This window comes from Triticum aestivum, chromosome 1B (assembly GCF_018294505.1).
Source record: "Triticum aestivum cultivar Chinese Spring chromosome 1B, IWGSC CS RefSeq v2.1, whole genome shotgun sequence".
Lineage (NCBI taxonomy): Eukaryota > Viridiplantae > Streptophyta > Magnoliopsida > Poales > Poaceae > Triticum > Triticum aestivum.
In genome coordinates this window covers 517,966,076-517,989,423 of record NC_057795.1, presented here as the reverse complement: position 1 = coordinate 517,989,423, position 23,348 = coordinate 517,966,076, and the positions used below count along the sequence as shown (strand labels likewise).

The 23,348-nt window shown below is 48.9% G+C and overlaps 3 protein-coding genes across 3 annotated transcripts; all 3 read right to left on the bottom strand.

Annotated features, from left to right (window-relative positions):
* Positions 1-1,204: 1,204 nt before the first annotated feature.
* On the bottom strand, positions 1,205-2,953 carry LOC123093578 (pentatricopeptide repeat-containing protein At5g65560-like). Its single transcript, XM_044515566.1, has one exon. It carries the CDS (start codon positions 2,844-2,846, stop codon positions 1,215-1,217), a length of 1,632 nt encoding a protein of 543 aa, XP_044371501.1. The 5' UTR covers positions 2,847-2,953; the 3' UTR covers positions 1,205-1,214.
* A 294-nt stretch (positions 2,954-3,247) lies between these two features.
* Positions 3,248-7,759, bottom strand: LOC123093571 (respiratory burst oxidase homolog protein F). Its single transcript, XM_044515555.1, has 14 exons — positions 7,559-7,759; positions 6,743-6,857; positions 6,589-6,637; positions 6,403-6,513; positions 5,912-6,292; positions 5,434-5,820; positions 5,262-5,357; positions 5,051-5,166; positions 4,803-4,905; positions 4,539-4,706; positions 4,314-4,448; positions 4,078-4,206; positions 3,838-3,916; positions 3,248-3,550 (listed from the first exon to the last, which is right to left on the bottom strand). Exons 4-14 carry the CDS (start codon positions 6,505-6,507, stop codon positions 3,441-3,443), a joined length of 1,809 nt encoding a protein of 602 aa, XP_044371490.1. The 5' UTR covers positions 6,508-6,513; positions 6,589-6,637; positions 6,743-6,857; positions 7,559-7,759; the 3' UTR covers positions 3,248-3,440.
* A 384-nt stretch (positions 7,760-8,143) lies between these two features.
* On the bottom strand, positions 8,144-8,725 carry LOC123079386 (uncharacterized). The gene has a single exon (XM_044502158.1). The coding sequence runs from the start codon at positions 8,723-8,725 to the stop codon at positions 8,144-8,146; it is 582 nt and encodes a 193-aa protein (XP_044358093.1).
* Between the last annotated feature and the right edge of the window lie 14,623 nt (positions 8,726-23,348).

Sequence of the window (23,348 nt, the reverse complement as noted above, 5' to 3'; positions counted from 1 at the left end):
TGCTACAAAAAGTTTGTCACGTAATATGAAAATATGTGTTGTGTTGTTACTAACGAGCTTAACGAGCTACTCGTGAAACTCGTTAGCTCGCTCGTTAAGCTCGTTAAGCTTAACGAGCTAAAATCAATGATTGGCTTTGTTCATTAAGAAGCGAGCTACGAGCTTAACGAGCCGAACTATCGAGCGCTCGTTAAGCTCGCGAGCTACGAGCTTTTGGTCCAGCCCTAAACGGGGGAATGGGCACTCCCCCGTTGCTGAGCCTTCAGTCCGTCGGCCCGGCGCGCATGTCCGACAGCGCCGGGATGTTCGCCTGGAACAGGAGCCACGACTCCTGTTCGCGGAGCGAACGGCGGCCGAAGCCGTTGGCCGCCGCCTCGTCTCCGGAGAAACGCTCGGCCATCGGGAAAGGGGAGGGAGATGGAGGGGTTGGGCGGCGGCGCACGGGAGAGGGAGGGCTGGGGGAGAAGAGCCCGCGAGGAATCAATGGCAGAGCTGACCGGCGGCAGCCTTGCCATTGATTCCCCGCAGGAAACCGAGGCGTCGGGAGAAGACGAGGCGGGCGGTGTCGCTGACGCGGCTGGCGCGCGGCTCTTTCGGCCAAAAACTATTCGCCCGGCGCCTCCGAGCGCCCCCTAGCGCGCCGGGTTCGGGTTGGGTCCGCTGGCGCCAATTTCAGCCCGAGCCGGCGAAAAATGGGCCCTTGGGGCGCGACTGGACCGATTTTTTGGCGCCGGTGGCCGAAAAGTCGCATGGGGGGCCTTGTTGGGGGCGCGGCTGGAGATGCTCTTAGGCACAGGAAGCTTCCATTTCCCTCAAAAGCGGCAAATTTTCCTACCAATTAGCACATCATATCTGATTGTTATAGGACATGCAACATTGTTGAGAAGTGAGAACACACAATAAGATATGGTTAGTGGAAAATCTAGTGATGATTGTCTAGAACAAAGATCATTTGGAACCATTGATAATTACATAGCACAACAATTGGGTACGATACACTTACAATTTCAGATTCCGTAAATTTGAATGCTAGCCGAAATTGTTACTAGAACAAAGTTGCAAGTTCTGCACAGAACATCCTATTGTCATTCATTGGACTAATTCAGCAGTGAGAACAATAATACTCCACCTAAATTCAGATCACGAGAAAAACAGAAAGAAAGAGTAAGCTACCTCCAATCATCGTCTGCTTCCTAGATCCACAAGAGTTCAGTTCACTGCTTTCCCAACATTGCATCCAGAATAGAGTTAAGATTATGTATATATTTGTCATGACAATAACCGGCCCTACAGAATCTTTCAATTGTGAGGTCAAATATAGAATTATCTAGGAAAAGCCCTTTTCTTTCTCTCATATTCTGGAATATGCGAATAGTCTCCGGGATTTTGCCATTGTAAGCGAGCCTGTTTATAAGGACGCCAAGAAGATCCATTGACAGTCCATTCTCTAGCGATTCTAGAAAGCAACTACTGGCCTTAGCAAAATTTCCATCTCTGCATAATCCAACAACGAATATAGTGTAAGTAACTTCATCTACAGCAATATTTCCTGCTGCCATGTCACACATTAGGTGGCCCACCTCACTACGCTTTCGATGGTAGAAAAACCAATCAATCAGTGTATTGTATGTCACGACATTTGCAGCAAACCCTTGGTTACAGACCAGGCTCTTGGCTGCGGAGCACTTTCGACCAATACAAAGACTACGAATGACAATGTTGAATGTCCTCGTGTTTGGCATCACACCTTTCTTGATCATGTCTGTCAACAGCTTCAGAACACCCCTCCAATGTCCCATTTTACATAACCTGCCCATCACAGTGTCGTATGCAACAACACCAGCATACCATCTCGATGACGTACTCCTCTCTAGCAAGAATCTGGCATGGGAAATCCTTGAGGCATGGCAAAGGCAATTCAGAAGAATGCTCAAAGTAAAATCTGTGGGATCCAACCCTTTGCCCAGCATAACACCCAGCAGCACAAGTGCTTCCTTAGCCTTACCTTTCTGGCAGAGACCGTTCATAAACGTATTGTAGGTGACAATACTGGGCGTCCAATCCTTGGTTCTACTCTCCTTTAAAATCTGCTTGACTTCCTTAAATTTGGCGGCATCACACAAAGCCCTGATCAGAACATTGTAGGTGACTACATTGGGAGGGCAATCAGCAGCTTCCATCGTGGCCATCAGGTCCATGGCCTCCCCGACGCGGCCCTCGCGGCAATATCCCTGTACAATGGGCGTGTAAGTATGCACCATGGGACGGCACCCCTGTTCCAGCATGCACTCAAGCACACCCCATGCCTCGGGGAGCCTCCCCGCACGGCACAGCCCCGTGATAAGTGTGGAGTACGTACCCACGTCAGGTTCCACCCCAGCCTCTCGCATCCAGAGAATCGCCTTGTACGGAGAGTCGTCGTCGTCGTCAGAGATCCACGAGTGCAGCTTGAGAAGGATGTTACAGGACGACGCATTGGGCGCCACCCCTGCCGCAAGCATTTCGCCGAACGCGTCGTGGGCGTCCTTCACATGGCCAGCTTCCACGAGCGCGTTCATGAGAGTGTTGTAGCAGAGCACACTGGGGGTCCCTGAAGCCCTGAGCTCGGCGAAGCGGGCGAGCACCTGGTCGACGTCGCCCGCGCGCGCGGCCTTCATGGCCACGTTGCAGTCGCGCTCCAGCTGCCGCCGCTGCGGCTGCTGCTGGTGCTGGTGCTGGTGCTGCGGAGGAGGGCGTATTTCTTTCGATGCGGGTAGAGGCGGGAGGGGCTTGGCGTCGTTATAGTCATCGTCGGAGGAGGAGCAGGAGGGAGAGGGGAGGGTCGCAACGGAGGCGAAAGAGGCCATGCGCCCGCGCAGGAGGAGCCGAGCGGTGGGGAAGGCGGTGGCGCGCGCGATGGTCGCCAACGGAGGGGTTCACCGGCGGGCGCCGTGGCGGTGGTGGAGGCGGCGGGGGGAGGAGAGACCGAGAGACTGATTTTTGGGATACGGATGGTGGGCTGAAACGGCGACGGGGTTTGCGTGGGGGTTTCGGAACGTGGGCCGGGTCCGCAATTAACCGGAGTATGCTTCATTCAGCCCAGCACCAGTTAACAGAGCATATCCGTTCCTCAAAGTTGTCCTAAAAAAAAATCCATTCCTCAAAGTTACACCTAAAAAAAAAGTATTCCTCAAGGTTTGTCTCAAAAACAAAAATATTCCTCAAAGTTTGAGGAATATTTCTTTTTAACAAATATTACTCCCTCACAAGAAAAACAGAACATATCCAATAGAGATTTGATCTTGTCCAAAGTGTCATTTTACAAGATTTTTCAACAGTGGGAGGAAAATATATAATTAGAGCCTGCATTTTGGTATTAGTAAACACAAGCTCATGTTCTACCCTAGTAGCAAAAATAAAGAAACAGGAAAGTCACATTTCATTTCACTTCATTATCTATCCTAAAAATGCTCCTTGTGGAACACAAATTTAGTGAATGTTCTCATGTTCATTTTGTGGCAGAGTCTTTCCAGTTGTCTTCCCAAATCATCCGGCCCGCAGTAGAAAACCCCTGCCATTGCGTTCCATTTCCATGTAAGAATAACGAATACGTGAACTTGAAACTGAAATTTCATTGAAAATATGTCCCAAATTAAATAATACTAGGAAACTCATGATAGTAGGGTCATATATCTGCAACCCTTCCCCCTTTTGACACATCAGACAAGAAACTGGGGATCATTATTTCGTCGTACGATGATTTGACTGACAGTGCATCTTCTAAATTAAACAAATATTTTTGGTAGAACATTAGTTGCATATATAATTAGCTGTTAGACAAGAACAGAAGAGTCATACCTATCCTTTCACCGATATGTTTTCTTGCAAGACCATGGAACACCCTAGGCCAGTTCGGCCTTGAAAAGTGTGTACGGACCTGCAAGTAAAAAAATTGCCTTGTGATTGACAATTTGACATTGCACAGAATGAAGGCTTCATGGTAATTAGCACGGGAAAATTGCAGTGCACCAAATGGTAGAGTAATAAGAATGTTGTACAATCTTCAACTTTGTGTAGCTGTTTAGGAGAAAGACTTACTGGAGTTTTTGAGATGATATCAATGCCATGGCGCGCAAAATGAAGAGCTTGAATTGCACTTATCAGCACTGACCGCTTGTCACCTTCCTGGTAGACGCTTGTTAGATAGTTGTACATCTCTACCACACCCTACAAGCACAACGAGAGATTTATAAGAGCGCAAGACATTAATTTTCATGGAAAATGCCCATCTGGAAGTAGATATAGACACTTCAGAATGGTCATTAAATCGTAACCTGTTTGCTGTCTTGAGCTGAAACCTCCCTCATGATGTCCCTAAACCACTCAAAGGATCCTTGCTCTCTTGTCACCCAATAAAAGTAGGCCTTCCTCAGCCCATTGGCACTATGATGATTTGCTGCGCAGCCTTCCTGCAATGGATTGGGAAGATTATGATAAATCATTTTGTATGCAGATGCGTAGCTGTTTAAATTTTACGAGCAGGTTGCACTGATCATTGCCTTATCTAGGCCATTAGCAATGTCTTTGAGGACACTTATGAACGGTGTTGCCCCTATTCCAAGCCCTATTAGCAAGATAATTTCATATTTGGAGTGATCTTGTGATGCTGCACCGTATGGGCCATCAATGTATACTTTTGGCAGGTCGAGGTTGCTGCAACGCAGTGCCTACAAAAATGTCAACTGCTTATATATTTTATATATATGACTACAGTATTGAGATAGCTACCTGAAGCATTATTCAGAGGATGAAGAGTGTCTTACCTCATGGAACATATCATACACATGGTAGCTCCAGTCACCCAGAGATCTGATGTGGATGCTCAAATGATCATCATCTGGTGCAGAGGTAAGAGAAAATGGGTGCCTGAAACACATAACGAAATAGATCTAGAATTAGCAATAATACCCAGGCTACAAACTTGCACGCGATAAAGTGACAGTGCAAAACAGTAACGAAACTGATATATCACCAACTATTTACCAAAGCTTCAGTACCATGGTAAGCTCACCATTCAAACTTCGATACTTGTGGGCATTGGACAAAGACATACATTCCACTTTGATAGCGAAAACCTGGAGGCTTTGTCATCTTGAGAGAAAGTACCTTCCCTGGATAAGTGATTGCCTGTAAAAAACATACTGAATTAGATTCGTTACAAGAGGACGTGCATAGAACAAATATACTTCATTGAGATGAAGAAATATGGCAGATGAACATACATCGAGGATCTTCGATTCATATGCCATAGATCTGACCATCCTGAAAATTCGCTCTCCAAAGTAGATCATCACAGGAATCACCACATACACCCATGTCTGCATACACTTTTGAGACAGTATGAGATAACAGGGACATGAACATAGTGATCTTACTTTATTCAATTCATATTACCGTCTTCTCTGATACGTCTTTTGCTAGGAAGAGGAACATGGAATGCACGATGAGCAGAACATAGACAACAATGAACAGATGATGTGAGTACCAGAAAGCATTGAATCCTGCCATCTGTCTGACCAGAGGTGGGAGTGATCCTGGATTTCTTCTTGAAGGCCTACTGGCAAGCAGGAAAGCAATCAGCATGAGCACTACCATGGCTATACCAGTTGTTCCCTCGATTGATGTCACTATCTCCATGTATGATGGCTGGTGATAGCCAAAGTCACCAGCAATTGTGCGCCCAAAGATGGTCTTATCTGCCATTGCAATCCTTGGGATGTCACATGATAGGTGAGTACCACCATGGAGGATTATGCCGATCACAATTCCTGCAGCAACAAGCTAAACTGGAATATGAGTATTATGCTCAGACCAATTGGAGTATACAAGCGAGGCAAATGTAATGCACATTACATTTGGCAATAGATCACACCTTGTGGAAGTTAATATTGTCATTAAATGGAATGACAGAGTTGATGCTACGGCTTCTCCTAAGCCAAGTGATAGTGTTACGGCATACAGGTAGGAGCACAATGGCCATGTTGAACTTAAGAGTCTCTGCAGCGCCCTTGGCAGTTGGCAGGCAGTATCCCATGACCTCAAATGCCAACCGCTGGCGATACTGCATGAACTTCCAAGTGAAGAGTGCAGCACATGCTACAAGCCACATGACAATTACCCATATTCGTCTCCAGTGAGCACGAAAAAAGACAATGGCTGCCGATGTCATACATTGTATGTGTTTGGTCGGTATAGGTGTTGACCAGCAAGTTGGTTGGAGATCATTCAGTGTCCCCTTTCTTGTTCCGCTCAGCTGCATGTTTTAGGATTTTATTTTACAAGGACAATAAATTGAATATATATTATCAATATGAAGAAACATAGTCAGTGATTATAAAATACTGTCTGGTGCTAGTAGATCACCTTTGCTAGTCCCTGGCCTGTTTGGATCTCTTCTAGGATCAAATGTGTGTATTCAGTAGCTTCATCTTGGCTTAATGAGAGCTTGTTCAAAGAGGCACTGAACATTATCGCCTAAGAAATTAAAAGCATGTAAATACACAGTTCTAAGCTATTAGTAATCATGTGTCAAGACTGTCTGCATCATACCTGTTTGATATCTTTTTCAGTGAGATTGCTACTTGAGTTTCTTTCACAGCTGCAGTGCATATGTGTAAGAAATTTCTATGTGTCAATAGTTTTTTATTCCTTGGTGTGTATACTGGAGACTGGAGTCATAGGAGTTGCAGTTGACGAAGAATACCTATCCAATGCTATTCTGATCCCATGGCTAGAAGAACGACTGATGGATCTTTTCGGATTGCTGTTTTGATTGACCAAAACAGGCTCTTTTGCCGAACTAGCAGACTCATTTTCACCTACAGAGTAAGAGTATGAGCTCATAAGAGATGCAATTAACATACAGACATAAATTAAACAGAAAAATATGGCTATTTTCTTGAGAACCCATTCAACATTTTTATCTCAATATTCTAGATACAAAGAAATATATTAATACCACGATCTTCATTTTAACCATTCAAAATCATGGAGCCATATGGAATGTAGAGAGCTTACAAAGATGAACAATTGATCCCTAGGCATGGTATTCAGTATGATTTTTAAGGTAAACCTTACAGAAACTAGGACAATGTTTCTAATTTTAGTGTTTGCTGTTGTTGTTGTTTTTCCGACAAAGAGGTTAAACACCCCCGTCCTCTCAATCAGTTCCTCCTGAGCCCATCTCCCACTCGAAGGCTGGACTCTGCACCACTCCACAATAATAAAACTAATTCTATTCTCATTTCATCCTTATCCCAGCACTTTACAATGTTGTCTTTGCTTAAAGCATGGGGCAATCACCCAGCACTTTAAGCACAGCTCACGTTGAAGCATAACAGCAAACAGTTGGTGTGCATGGCTGCATGCTCCAGAAACAAAGAGCTGATAGCACGACTGCACGAACAATTCGACAACCCATTCATCTACGCAGCCTGAATCTAAAGAAAGTACATCCATACGTATGCATCTGTGACTATTCAGCTAGCAATATGGCATGCTGTGCAACGATATCGCCTACCTTCGTAAAGAGCTCGGCCTCGCCAACGTGTGTGGAAAGCCGCGGGATTGGAGTCGGCAGGTCAGGTACTCAGGGATGGAGAGCGTTTGCAGGCTGGCCGGGTGGGAGGATCAAAGGAGGCGCGGGGTGGTGGACATGGTCATGCTGGAGAAGTGGAGATTGGCGCGGGGAGGTGGACATGGTGCTCAATTCTAGTGCATCTTTCATCAACGTTCTGCTGCACTTTCTATTTATCCAACTTCCTATTGTAACTTTATTATACTGCATTTGTTTTTCTATCTTTTCTCATCCACGTCAGCAATCATCTCACACGTGGCAAGATTAAAAGTAACCTTATGTAAAGATGTCCACTAGGGCTATATACAAAACTTAACCGAAACCCAACTTTGACCGTGAGTCAGACCAATATACTTTTCTGTGGTCTAGAAATTATACCATTGAAAACGTACGTCCAATAGGAATTCAAGAGTATAGATTTTATCACACATGACACACATCTGATCTGTCTAATTTATGATCCGAGTTTAATTTTGAAATGAGCGTGCATCTTATTTATTGGAACGGAAGGAGTCGTTTTTTTCTTTGCTAGTTGGTTGCTTCGCCTTTTCCAATATTAGTCATATATAGTGATATTTGTCTTCCACACGACCAAAACAGAACAGATTCTTTTAAATTTTCACTATAACAGAACACAAATTTATGTATTGACAGTCTGGTAACCCTGATGGCCAAAGTGGAAGGAGCTAGCTCACCAGCAGTGTCCCCATGCGCCGAGGACGAGCGACCAAACCTTCCCTCCATCTCGCTCCACTTGAGCTCCCCCTTGCCGTCGCGCTCCACGAACTCCATCCCCGGCGACGGCCCGCGAAGCAGCCCCGTCGTCGCCCCGCCCGCCTCCACGTCTTCGCTGTCGCCGTCGCAGCCGAGGAACGCCGACGCTGGCAACGTCGTGCAGAAGCCATCGTCGTAGACGTAGCCGTCGGCGTCATGGAAGAGCACTTCGATCTCCACCTCTGAAGCCGACCTCCCCGAAGGGCAGGCGCTGAGCGACGCCGACAGCGCGTCGCTGCTGCTGCCCACGCCGGGGTTGGACACGAACTGTATCATCACTGGACTCTCCGAACAGATGATGGGTACCTGGAGAAACTCGTCATGGAGCTGAGACATTGGTGGAGTAGACTGTATGTCAGGGACTCTTGTCATGGCAAGTTTCTTTGGAAGTAATATACTCCTATGCATCATGGTTCAAATGCATGGAGACGAGTTTTGGAGAACAGAAATGTGTGTGCGCTAGAGTACAAGCTGGGCCGGTGATGAGAGGTGGTGTGGTTGATCGCTTGATTGGGTAGCTAGGGAGGGGAGTTAGGAATGGCATTCATGCTTGCTTTCGGTTGGCTCATCGTAAGTTTATGCGAGCAGCCATATGCATGAGCGGCATCATCTGGGGGTACGTAGTAGCTAATCAACATGAGCTGCTTACTTCGGTGCGGGTTGGTGGGAGCATACCATCTTCTCTTTCTTTTCTTGCAAAAAGAGAGTTCACTAGCATTAGGGCAACTCTAACGCGTGTTGAGTATAATGTTTATTAGGAAAGACGAGATAGACTAGGATTTGTTCTGGCTTGTCTTGTACTCCAAATAAATCATTGTACTCCTATATATATGCCCACGAGGCTCAAGCAATATATGAACTATTCCACCAAACCCCTCTCTCCCTTCTAACATGGTATCTATCGCAAGTCGATCCTAAACCCTAGCCGCCGCCGCTTCCGCAACCACGCGCCGCCCCTGGGGTGGTCGGCCTCCATGACCACCGCCGGGGGCCGCGCCGCCCGTACCTAGGGTACGTCTGCCGGCCGTGTTGGCCGGCTGCCCTAGAGAGTCTTTTTTTCGATCCTTTGATCCGGGTTTTTTCTCTTTTTCGTCGGTCGCTTTGATCGTCGTCTACTTTTTGGTTTTCCGATCTTTTATTGATCAGTTTGCGTCGCCCACTGCCACCGTCGACACCTCGCGCCTCTACTCCGATATCGGCGCAACCGGCCGGCTACTTCACCGACCCGGCGGCCTTGCGTGACAGGCAGCCCTCAAGGCCGTCGTCCGCGCACCGGCCTGCCCGTCGATCTACGCCGGCCGTCACCACCCTGCTCCGACCGGGACTCCTGCATCACCCCGACCCGGCGGCCTCACGCCATGCGGCGGGTAATCATAGCCGTCCTGCCGCCCGCCGCCGCCGGCTTCATCTCGGATTCCGCCGCCACCATGCCTCCATCGAGCAGCGTCCCCGACCTCGCGCGGGATCGGCTTGATCACCCACTCGCCGCCGCGATCCGCCTCATCTACGCCGCGCGACCGACCTGGCCCGTCAGTTACGCGCGCCTCCGCAGGTCCCGTGAAGATCGTCTCCGAGTTCAGCGCGCCCCTCCGCCGATCGAGCAACGGGCTCCCGCCGCGTCGCCCCGTCGGGCCGCAGCGCCGCTGCCCCGTGGTTCTTCTCCCGGCTGCACCGACCCACGTCAGCGCTGCGTCGCCCCTTCGGGCCGTAGTGCCGCGGCCCGCGGTCTACCACCGCCCCGAGGCCGTCCGCTCCAGGCCGTCCCCGTGGCTGCACCGACCCTCGCGCCGCCGCTGCGTCGTCCCGTCGGGCTGTAGCGAGCGTGACACGCGGTCCACGCCGCCGTCTCGAGGCCGTCCACGCAGTTGCACCACCCCGCGCTCCGCCGCTGTGCCGCCCCTTCGGGCTGTAGCACCGCGGCCCGCAGTCCCTGCGACCGTCCCGAGGTCTTCCGTCGTCGCCCCGACCTGCCCGCCGCCGCTGCGTCGCCCCTTCGGGCCGTAGCGCCGCGTCCCGCGGTCCACCGCCGTCCCCGCGCGTCGACTTCTTGTGGCATGCGCCGCACCACCTCCTTTGGCACGGGAACGGCACCGTCCGCGCCGGTCTTCGTCACGCTGTCGGTTTTTTCGCTTACTTCGAGCACCGCCGCCGCGCTCCTAACCTAGCCGCCGCCGCCACCGTCAGGCCGCCACCGCCGCTCTTCTTTTGTAGCCGCCGCCACTACCCCCGTAGCCGCCGCAGTCGCCCCGTCCACCTCCTTCGTCTTCATCCAGCACCAGCCCGTCGCCAGCGTCGTCGTCATCTACCCCGACCGCTTCATCTACTCCGACAACCGCGGGCGACATTGGCCCCGTGCCGATTGGCGCCGCAACCGTCGTCGAGTCCTTCTCTGCTGGCCTCTCCGACTTCTTCGACATTGCATACAGCTCATGCAGGTCCCTGTCTACGCATGCCCGGTGCTGGCAACACCGCCGCGTGCCTTCGTCCACGACGTGTCCCCGGGCCCGGCAAGCTTGGTGCTGCGCTTCGTCAACTTCGTCTTCGTCCGTCTACGCATGCCCGGTGCTGGCAACACTGACGCGTGTCTTCGTCTATGATGTGTCCCCGGGGTTGGCAACCCTGGTGCGACGCGTCGTCAACATCATCTACTTCCTGGCGCACCATTACTTCGACACCACTGCGCCCACGACTAACTCGGCGCCTCCTTGCGCCCGCGGCTCCACGGTGACTTTCTCGACACCGGCTACCCCAACTCGACATCGACCACGACATTCTTCGCACGGCTACCTCGACCACGGCTCCACCACCCACGCTCTCAGCTACCTCGACAAACGGCACAAAGGGCTATCACCTTGCTTGAGCAACCTCGTCGGTTGCCACTCCAGCCACGACTCCGCGATGCGTCAATCGTTACGACTGTGGGGGGGGGGGTGTCCGTCGGCTTGCCTTCGGATTCTTCTCCAGTCTCACTGTCTACGTCGCTACTGTTGTGACTGCGGGGGGATGTTGAGTATAATGTTTATTAGGAAAGATGAGATAGACTAGGATTTGTTCTGGCTTGTCTTATACTCCAAGTAGATCATTGTACTCCTATATATATGCCCACGAGGCTCAAGCAATACATGAACTATTCCACCAAACCCCTCTCTCCCTTCTAACAACGCGGATCATCAAATCGCCCACAAATGTTACGGATATTTTTCGCCAATCCAACAACGGTCACCAAATTTGTTCGATCCGGTCCGAATGTCCAAAATCAAACCTACACTACTGGAATTTTCGTATACGCCGGGTGCCAAGCTCTCAGCCGAGAGTCAAAGCACGGGCACGCGGCAAAGTCACATACGCCGAGAGTACCTCTCGGCAACAGGCGCATCTCTGCAAACACAAGATATTGCCGAAAGTAGACCTCGACAAAGACACTATTTGCCGAGAGCCAAGCAGCCGCCGCACGACAAAGTTCTGCCACGTGACTCATCCGGCGGAGAATAACGGGACGGTCATGGTTGTATTTCTTTGCCGAGAGCAACTCTCGGCAAAGATTTAGTCCCACCTCACCTACTGACAAGGAGAAGGACCTGTTCAAATAGTCGAATAGTCCAATTGCATTAAGCTACATTCTTCATTATTAAGAAGATCACTACTAGGGAAAAGCCTAGCAGTAGCGCGGGTCTAAGGGCTATCAGTAGCGCGGGGTACCACGCTACTGATACGACGCTACAGCTAACGTTTAGCAGTAGTGCTGTCTAACACGCGCTACTGCTATACCTACTTAGCAGCAACGCTTTCCCAACCAGCGCTACTGCTAAGTGCTTTAGCAATAGCGTTTTCCTGTCCAGGGCTAAAGAGCGCCACTACTATATTTTCTCATATATTTTTTTGTTGCATATTTGCGATCTTTTTGTATGGGTTTTATACAGTATTCTAATCATATCATAAACATGCAATATGCTCATTATATCATACACATAATAGTCTCATCATATCATCCAACACAAATCATGTCGTCACATCATAATCACGATATAGCTATACAAGTTACATGACATGTCTCATCATACATAATGTAGTACTTCTTGAGGCATCGGTTCGTATCGCTCTCTTGCACTAGCGTGAATCTAAACTAACTAGTGACTGTCAGGGGTAAAGGATGATGAGGACGGCACGTCCGTTGCTGCGCAAAATAAGTACACCTCAAATTAGCCTCCACTGTGCAAATGAATGATTGAAATCGAAGGAAGGATATCCACGCGGATAACTTACATGGGATGATACTGTTGGGGAACGTAGCAGAAATTCAAAATTTTCCTACGTGTCACCAAGATCTATCTATGGAGAAACCAACAACGAGGGGAAGGAGAGTGCATCTACATACTCTTGTAGATCTCTAAGCGGAAGCGTTCAAGAGAACGGGGTTGAAGGAGTCGTACTCGTCGTGATCCAAATCACCGGAGATCCTAGTGCCGAACGGACGGCACCTCCGCGTTCAACACACGTACAACCCGGTGACGTCTCCCATGCCTTGATCCAGCAAGGAGAGAGGGAAAGGTTGAGGAGGACTCCGTCCAGCAGCAGCACAATGGCGTGGTGGTGGTGGAGGAGCATGGCAATCCTGCAGGGCTTCGCCAAGCACCGCGGGAGAGGAGGGAGAGAGGTAGGGCTGCGCCTTGGAGAGGTGAAACTCCTCTGTTGGCAGCCCCAAAGTCCTCAAGTATATATAGGGGAGAGGGAGGGCTGCGCCCCCACCTAGGGTTCCACCCCTAGGGAAGGCGGCCAGCCCAAAACCCATCTAGGGTGCGGCCAAGGGGGGGGGAGAGGGGAAACTTGCCCCCCAAGTTAGGTGGGTGCGCCCCCTCCCCCAAACCCTAGGCGCCTTGGGCCCTTGTGGGGGGCGCACCAGCCCACCTAGGGCTGGCCCCCTCCCACACTTGGCACATGCTACCCTCCGGGGCCGGTGGCCCCACTTTGTGGACCCCCGGGACCCTCCCGGTGGTCCCGGTACGTTACCGAAAAAACCTGAAACTTTTCCGGTGACCAAAACAGGACTTCCCATATATAAATCTTTACCTCCGGACCATTCCGAAACTCCTTGTGACGTCCGGGATCTCATCCGGGACTCCTAACAACATCCGGTAACCACATACAAACTTCCTTTATAACCCTAGCGTCATCGAACTTTAAGTGTGTAGACCCTACGGGTTCGGGAACCATGCAGACATGACCGAGACGTTCTCCGGTCAATAACCAACAGTGGGATCTGGATACCCATGTTGACTCCCACATGTTCCATGATGATCTCATTGGATGAACCACGGTGTCAAGGACTCAATCAATCCCGTATACAATTCCCTTTGTCTAGCAGTATTGTACTTGCCCAAGATTCGATCATCGGTATGCCGATACCTTGTTCAATCTCGTTACCGGCAAGTCTCTTTACTCGTTCCGTAACACATCATCCCGTGATCAACCCCTTGGTCACATTGTGCACATTATAATGATGTCGTACCGAGTGGGCCCAGAGATACCTCTCCGTCAACCGGAGTGACAAATCCCAGTCTCAATTCGTGCCAACCCAACAAACACTTTCAGAGATACCTGTAGTGCACTGTCACATCCCTAGTCCTGGCATGCACTAGGCTAGCCCTTCATGTGTGCATCATGTTTAAATTTTTATTTAAGTTGAAATGGGGATGTCCAAACCCTAGTACCAAATGGAATTCAAATAGGTTCAACCTAAAAATATTTTCAGTGAATTCAAATGGCTTTCAAAAATGTTCATCATTTCTGGAAAATGCTAGAAACCATAACCAGAGGTGTTGCACATTTTTCCATGACATATTTGGTCACTGAATTAAATCATATGTACTTTGCATTTGGGCATTTAAATGCTAGTAAATATTTTAAATGCTCAAATAATTCTGGAAATAAGTGTGGGCTGTTGGAATTAATCTAAACAGAGACTATGATTATTTTCAGGATTTTTGAAGGTGCCTAACTATTTATAATAAAGCCACAAACTTACAGAAGAAATAGAAAACTAAAACAAATAAAAGAGAGAGGGAAGGACTTACCTGGCAGAAGCTTACCTGGCGCCCACCAACAGGCCCAGTACTGTAGCTGGCAGCCCAGCCATCCACCACTGCCCTGTCGTCTTGCTCCTTGGACAGAAGGACAGGGGCGCGTGCTTGCCGCCTGCTGGCCACGCGCAGGCCACCTCCACCCTGCTTGCCTGTCTCCCCGTCGCCCTGAGGATGCCACGACACCCCTGGAACCCCCTCGACCTCTCCCATCGCCTCTCCCCTCCTCTGTCCCTCTCGCACACAACCGGCTGAGCACCACCGTCGCTGCCCCTCGCTGCCCTCGCGGCCACCGCCACCCCCTCTCCTCTCCGACGCGCTCTCGAGCTCCGCAGTGCCTCCCTCGTCCTCTCCGTCAGCTCACACGACCGGAAGAGCCCCGACGCGTCGTCCTCGACCTCATCTTCTTCCTCGGCCACAGGAGATCGCCGCCGGGATTCCGACACCGTCAAGCCTTCCCCGAGGCCGCTTCAGCGACCCCTGCAACCGATGTGAGGCCACGGTCCTTTTCCCCCCTAACCCGTGCTCGTTTGCCATCCCTAACCGCTCTAACCACCTTGCCGAGCGCTCCTCGCCGCCGGCCATGGCGCCGCCGCGACCACAGCTGCTGTGGCTCGCATCCGAGCCCATCAGCACGCTCAGAACACTCCCAGGAGCACGTAGCACTCTTCTGCTTCTCCTCTAGTGCACCGTAGCGTCGACACCGTTCGCGCCCGAACTCCGGCCGCCATGCAAGTTGCCGCCGCCGTTGATTTAGGTCACCTGAGCTGCTGCTGCATGCACCACAAGACGCGGACGAGCTCCAGCATCAAGTAGAACCTCTCAGCCATTGATTTGGTCGCTGGAGGTGCGTTTCCGACGCCCTCCGCCGTCTCTGGCATCGCCGGCGACGAGCCGCGGTCAACTCTGGTGAGTTTGACCCGGGGTTGACCACAGTTTGACCCCCTCTGGGTCACTGACGTGTGGGCCCCGGCCACTAACTAAACTAGGTTAGTGTTAGTTTAACGCTAACTAATTAGATTAGTAAGGTTAGTCACTGGCAGACGGGACCCACAGGTCAAGGTTGACCTGGACCGTCTCCGTTGACTGCTGACGTCACAGAGACGCAATGCTGACGCAATAAAGTATTTTCTGGATTTAATCTTAATCAGGAAATTTCAGAAAATACCCCAAACTTCTAAAAATCATATAAATTCAACCGTAGCTCCAAATGAAATAATTTATATATGAAAAATGATCAGAAAAATCCAATCTATCGATCTGTACCATTTTCATGCATGTTAGAACAACTTATACCTGCTGATTAGCACAAATCATATAAATGGCATTTTAATATCCACATATGGAGTTTGAATTTGAATCTTGGGTTCAAACCAACTCCATTTAACTTGCTGCTAGTTGCATTAGCTCAAACCACAACATATTGACATGTCATGATCATGCATCATATTGAGCATTGCATTGATTATGTTTCCTTCTGTGATGCCGGTATTTGTCCCCTCTCGATAGACGTGATACCGACGATGAGATCGATGACACCGATGAAGAGCTATATTATCTTTAGAAGTGCCAGGCAAGCAAAACCCCCTTGTTCATTCCGATACAATCCCACTCTCTCGCTCCTGCTCTCTTTTACTGCATTAGGACAACACCGATTCAACTGTTACTTGCTGCGGTAGTTGAACCCCTTTATCCTCTGCATGACCTGTCATTGCCACAGTAAATAGATGAAACCCACTAGCATGAGTAGGAGTTGTTTGAGCCCTGATGTGCCTACTCATTCATGCTTGTTTGTCATGCCTGCTACTGCTTAGAGTTGAGTCAGGTCTGATTCATCGGGGATGAATTGGAGGTGTGTGAACATGTCCTACTGTGTGTGAGCTAAGTGTGTGAACACGATTTGGTAAAGGTAGCGGTGAGAGGCCATGTAGGAGTACATGGTGGGTTGTCTCATTGCAGCCGTCCTCAGGAACTGAGTTCTGTGTTTGTGATCCATGAACAGTTACTACCACACATTGGGTCCGGTAACTCGACTCTCTCGACTTATTAATCAACTTGATCTCTGTCCAGGAGTTGCAACTAGTTTCTGGTGTTTGTAGGTAGTGTTAGTAGTCTACCAAGTGGCACCCGGTACAGGTGGGCTTGGGACAGACTAGGCACAGTGGCACGGTGTACCAAGTGGCACCCGGATGGTGGGCTTGGGAACCCTGCACACATCGTTTGGGGCCGTGAGCGACACCCCGGCCGGATCTCCTTGCGGATGGAACCCGAATAGGCGATAAACCTGGACGAGAGACTTGTGTGGTTAGTCAGGTCGTGGCCGACACCCTCGCTGGCTTCCGCTTGAAGGTTGCCGAGTACATGTCGTGTAAATGGCGGTAAGTGGTGAGAGCGTGTGTGAAGAAGTACACCCCTGCAGGGTTAATATGATCTATTCGAATAGCCGTGTCCGCGGTAAAGGACTTCTGGGTTGCCTGTACAGTTCATAGACAAGTGAAAGTGGATACTCTAAAATACGCAAGATAAGCGTGAGTGCTATGGATGGCGTTCTCGTAGGGAGACGGGAGCGGATCCATAGTGGTGTATTGATATGGTGAATATGTGGACTCGTGTGCGCCACCTCAAAAGAGTTACTTGCAGTCGTAGTTCAGGATAGCCACCGAGTCAAAGCTGGCTTGCTGCAGTTAAACCCCACCATCCCCTTTGTTGATAATGATGCATATGTAGTTAGTTCTGATGTAAGTCTTGCTGGGTACATTTGTACTCACGTTGCTTAATTTATGTTTTTGCAGAGAGACTTCAGTCTCGCTAGTAGTACCGCGTGGACTTCGACGTTTAGCTTGTTACCTCAGCTACGATTTTGTGCCCTCGGCAGGATCTGATAGACAGTCAGGCTTCTCAGCCTTTTTCCTTTGTAGATGTCTGTACTCAGACATGTTAAGCTTCCGCTTGTGCTTGACTTGTTTGCTCTGAATGTTGGGTCATGAGACCCATGATTGTAATATCTCGCTCCTCGGAGCCTATTGAATAAAATACTTGAGTTGTAGAGTCATGTTGTGATGCCATGTTGTATTTGCACATATCGAGCATATTGTGTGTATGTTATTGAAAAGCTTGGTATGTGTGGGATCTGACTATCTAGTTGTTTATCCTTAGTAGCCTCTCTAACCGAGAAATGTCTCCTAGTGTTTCCACTGAGCCATGGTAGCTTGCTACTGCTCCGGAACACTTAGGCTGGCCGGCATGTGTCCTTCTTCGTTCCTGTGTCTGTCCCCTCGGGGAAATGTCACGCGATGAATTCCGGAGTCCTGTTAGCCCGCTATAGCCCGGTTCACCAGAGTCCTGCTAGCCCAGTGCTACAGCCTGGATTCACTCGCTGATGACCGACACGTTCGTTGTTGGGTCATGTATGCCTGTCCCTGTAAGTTAGTGCCACTTTGGGTTCACGACTAGCCATGTCAGCCCGGGTTCTTTGTCATATGGATGCTAGCGGCACTATCATATATGTGAGCCAAAAGGCGCAAACGGTCCCGGGCCAGGTAAGGTGGCACCCGTGGGAATACCGTGCGTGAGGCCGCAAAGTGATATGATGTGTTACATGCTAGATCGGTGTGACTTAGGATCGGGGTCCTGACAGCTTTGGTATCAAAGCTTGACTACCTGTAGGTTTACCAAGCCAAACTGGTCGAAGTTGAGTCTAGAAATTCTTTAGTTATATAAGGGAATTGATTGTGGGATGGAACGTAAGGCTCTTTCTACTCCTTATACCTGATGCCCTCTGATCCGAGTCATCTTATCTTTCCTACGGGGTTAAGGAACTAGGCTTCTCATCTTTCTATGAGGATCACGTGTTACTAATCCGTAGACTTATAGGATTGATGGATTGAGGTCTCTATTCAGTTCCTACTGTTTCCGTGTATTCATAGTTGATCTCAGAACCTTGATATTATGATGATCGAGTGGTTATGCCACCACTTTTCAAGATGTCTCAAAACCTTTTCGAGCATTTACAGCCGTTATGCTGTCCGAGTCATCCCAGGTTTCTAAATAGTCTGAAGCATTTGCAAAATCCCTTCCTCCCGTTTTGATGTTCCTTTGGGCCAGATTAACCACACTAACCGGTGAGTTGAGGTATTCTATTACCTCGACATATATGTTGGAGTTATTATTATGACCCTAGGTGTCTAGAGTATCACCTAGTAATCCAGTCATGCTTTGTGTTCCCAGTGTGATGACTCTGGCCATCATTCTCGAAAGCATCCCGTGATGCCAACTAGTTAGTAGGTATTCTACTTCTGGGTTTTGAACCCGAGATTTACCCTACTTACCTCGTGTTGATAGTGTTTGCTAGTTCCTTTAGGATATTAGTAACCTTGCGATAGTCCTCGAGGTCCGTGGTTTTTCCTTCTTCCAATACCATGAACTATTTATGGCAGAAGTTCCTCGTTGAACCAAAAGATCAGAACCAAAGTGCTCTTGATGAGTTCTCGATTCTATGCTGCTACTCTGCCAGTTCTACCCTTCTGCATGGGTTATCCGGAAGAAATATGATGAGCTTTGCTCGACATACTAATCTATGCATCCATGACTCAGAAAATCATATGTTCCTTTGAATTGTCCCTCTTTAGTTGTATTCCGACCCCCGTCTATCAATTGATAGTCAGGAGTAGTTATGCTCTGCAGATCAAATTGCTAATCTAGCTTTTGTTCTGCTCTACCTTGCAGTATTACCATCTTTATATTAAGATTATCATGGGAATTGCACACCCTTCTATGAACTCTTGATACAGTGATATTTCTCACCCTCATTATTCATTTCTCGGCTCCCGTGTTGTTGCAACCGGAACGCCGCCAAGTGAATCGTGATGTGTGAAATCTATACTCCTAGCAACTCTGTTGTTTGGTAGTTAATGGACAATAATTTCATTCTTAGTGTGTTGGTTCTTGAATCATCATTCTAAGACTGATTGTGCTACCTAGTCCTTATTTCTGGTGCACTCTTCGATCAATGAGTTAGGATAGTGTCAATCCTTGCCTATTCGATCATATCGTCTTGCCCTGAAAAGCAAGATTCTTCTCGAGTTTAGTAGCATATCGGTGGTTCGTGATTTTCCGAATATCTTCTCGGTAGTATCACCAGGTCATCACCTGACTGTTATGTTGAGCTCGTGATCAAGTTGGTTTTCTTATAAACCACCCCTTCTCCAAGAATCTGTGTTGGATACCCCTGAGCTAGTTGGTTAAGCTAAATGACAACTTGGAGAGTTGGAAGATAAAAGCTTACCTAACTTAGTCTTTTCAAAGGGATATCCTGGTGTTGGTGTGTTAGTTGAAGAAAGATGATATCTTCATCGATTGGTCCTTGTGATCAGTTGTTGGACCTATTGTCTTATAAAAACTTTGATTTGAGTATGGGCTATCGTCAAATCAAATTAGAACCAACGATGTTCGTAATGTTGTCTTACTCGCGGTTATCCCTCGAGCATACACCATTACATCCTTTGGGTCTAACCAATGCTATGTCCTTGCTCACATAATTATGGAATTCCATTTATATGGTCATCCAGATGACTTGTTGTTGAGCCCATCAGCAGCATTTTATCTTCTACATGATCATGTTGAACATCCATCTAGTGTTGGAAACTTTTGTAAACATTACCTCTGTGTTCCATTCATGAGGTATATGTTCGGATGAAAGAAGTGACTTTCTCTAATTCACGTGCACTTGGTGTAAGTTGCCGCCGTGGATCCGAGAAAGATTGTTTTTGCTTCCTTTGGAATCATCCCAAGTCAGTCATGCATGTGCGAAGTATACATTGGATTGTGAGATTAGCTACCTCCATTCTATATGTGTCCGTAGCACACCAAGCCACCGACTGATTTGTTCAGGAAAAGGAGTTAAGTGCTAATCCATGGTAATGCACAAGACTTCGATATCCCCGATGGTGGTTCCCTACCGGGACTCAGTAGTGTTTTATTGTAAGACTACCATGTGATCATGTTTGTCTGGGACAGCGTGTTCACATGTGTGTAGCAGAACCAGCTCATGTTTTGGAGCTTGCTATCGTAGTCCATTTCCCGAGAATCTCGCAACGTCATTTCGTCGATTTGTGTTGCAAACTTTCATTTTTATTTCTAGACTCGATGAGTCTGGAATATCCTGACACCAACCAGATCTGAATCTCAGGCAGATATGATGGTTGGAACATTTCCCAAGAACTATGATATTGGTCTCTCGATAACCGGTAAAGTGGATGTCGTGGCCAACACACCCAGCCGGAAGACCTATTATTGTAGTATCTTGATTGAAGAAGTTGGCCACCTCCCCCACAAGAATTTCGTAGGATTTACTCCCTAGATGTCCCTTATGGATTTTCGTGTCCCCGAAGTCAAGATCTTTTACTTGATGTTCTAGATATCGAACCATTTCTATGAATGGGTTACACTAGCACATCAAGGAGAACATTAGAAGCGGAGTGCTAAATGTCTCTCGGTCGATCATCCAGATTTTATTTCCTTGGCCCCGCCAAGGTGAAATCTGAGAAAGTGTTATCTTCCTTTGCATCTGCATCGTCCATCGCTATTCATCATGGTAGTATGTTGTGTTGTCAGCACCCTTGACACGGATGTTGGTAAAACCTGGATGAATATGGAAATGCTCAATTATTGAGAGCATGCACAAGCGCTAGGTGTTATCATCGGCACTAACTTGGATTGCTCTCAATTTCCTCGGTTATGCTATAACTTTTCAAATAGTAGACTCACTCTCTACTGTTGAGCTTCTTCCCAGTTACTAAAATCATCCCTTGTGTTGTTTTCAACAAGGTAATCCACATCATCCATTCTAATCCGGGTATGCCATTCTACCGAACCCCTCCAAATGGTCGCTCGAGAATTGCCTTAGGTTGGTATAAAAGATTTTCAATGATCTTTGAATCAAAGGTAATTCTTTTTTCCACTTAAGGTAATAATCTACGAATCACCCTCCTCCAGGATGTCCCGCTGTGGCATCATGGCAACTCAACTCCTCGCTACGTTGACAGCCGTTCACCACCCTTTTAAGCGTGGAATTGTTGTCTACCTAGTGAACCCTCGTCATTTGTTCCACTCCATCCCTCTAGATGTGTGTTTCATGTCTCCGCTCGAGAGATGTTTCAATGTCTCATTCCATGAGTTAATCCTGAGTTGTTTGACCTTCGAGAAGATTGATCCTTCCAGAATCTTTCTTTCCCTCTCGCTGTTATGTTAGTTGGAGTTCTCAAAGCAAGACATCGAGACAAGATGGTGATTGAATCAACGTTCATTTGAAGTGCAACCTGGATCGTGAAGATTGCGTTAGTTGCGTTTCCCCTTCATCTTAGCCTACGCCCGAATCTCGGGACGAGATTCTTGTTTAGTAGGGGTGAGTTGTCACATCCCTAGTCCTGGCATGCACTAGGCTAGCCCTTCATGTGTGCATCATGTTTAAATTTTTATTCAAGTTGAAATGGGGATGTCCAAACCCTAGTACCAAATGGAACTCAAATAGGTTCAACCTAAAAATATTTTCAGTGAATTCAAATGGCTTTCAAAAATGTTCATCATTTCTGGAAAATGCTAGAAACCATAATCAGAGGTATTGCACATTTTTCCATGACATATTTGGTCACTGAATTAAATCATATGTACTTTGCATTTGGGCATTTAAATGCTAGTAAATATTTTAAATGCTCAAATAATTCTAGAAATAAGTGTGGGCTATTGGAATTAATCTAAACAGAGACTATGATTATTTTCAGGATTTTTGAAGGTGTCTAACTATTTATAATAAAGCCACAAACTTACAGAAGAAATAGAAAACTAAAACAAATAAAAGAGAGAGAGGGAAGGACTTACCTGGCAGAAGCTTACGTGGCGCCCACAAACAGGCCCAGTACTGTAGCTGGCAGCCCAGCCCACCACCACTGCCCAGTCGTCTTGCTCCTTGGACAGAAGGACAGGGGCGCGTGCTCGCCGCCTGCTGGTCACGTGCAGGCCACCTCCACCCTGCTTGCCTGTCTCCCCGTCGCCCTGAGGATGCCACGACACCCCTGGAACCCCCTCGACCTCTCCCATCGCCTCTCCCCTCCTCTGTCCCTCTCGCACACAACCGGCCGAGCGCCATCGTCGCTACCCCTCGCTGCCCTCGCGGCCACCGCCACCCCCTCTCCTCTCCGACGCGCTCCCGAGCTCCGCAGTGCCTCCCTCGTCCTCTCCGTCGGCTCACGCGACCGGAAGAGCCCCGACGCGTCGTCCTCGACCTCATCTTCTTCCTCGGCCACAGGAGATCGCCGCCGGGATTCCGACGCCGTCAAGCCTTCCCCGAGGCCGCTTCAACGACCCCTGCAACCGCTGTGAGGCCACGGTCCTTTTCCCCCCTAACCCATGCTCGTTTGCCTTCCCTAACCGCTCTAACCACCTTGCCGAGCGCTCCTTGCCGCCGGCCATGGCGCCGCCGCGACCACAGCTGCTGTGGCTCGCATCCAAGCCCATCAGCACACTCAGAACACTCCCAGGAGCACGTAGCACTCTTCTGCTTCTCCTCTAGTGCACCGTAGCGTCGACACCATTCGCGCCCGAACTCCGGCCGCCGTGCAAGTTGCCGCTGCCGTCGATTTAGGTCACCTGAGCTGCTGCTGCGTGCACCACAAGACGCGGACGAGCTCCAGCATCGCGTAGAACCTCTCAGCCATCGATTTGGTCGCCGGAGGTGCGTTTCCGACGCCCTCCGCCGTCTCTGGCATCGCCGGCGACGAGCCGCGGTCAACTCTGGTGAGTTTGACCCGGGGTTGACCACAGTTTGACCCCCTCTGGGTCACTGACGTGTGGGCCCCAGGCCACTAACTAAACTAGGTTAGTGTTAG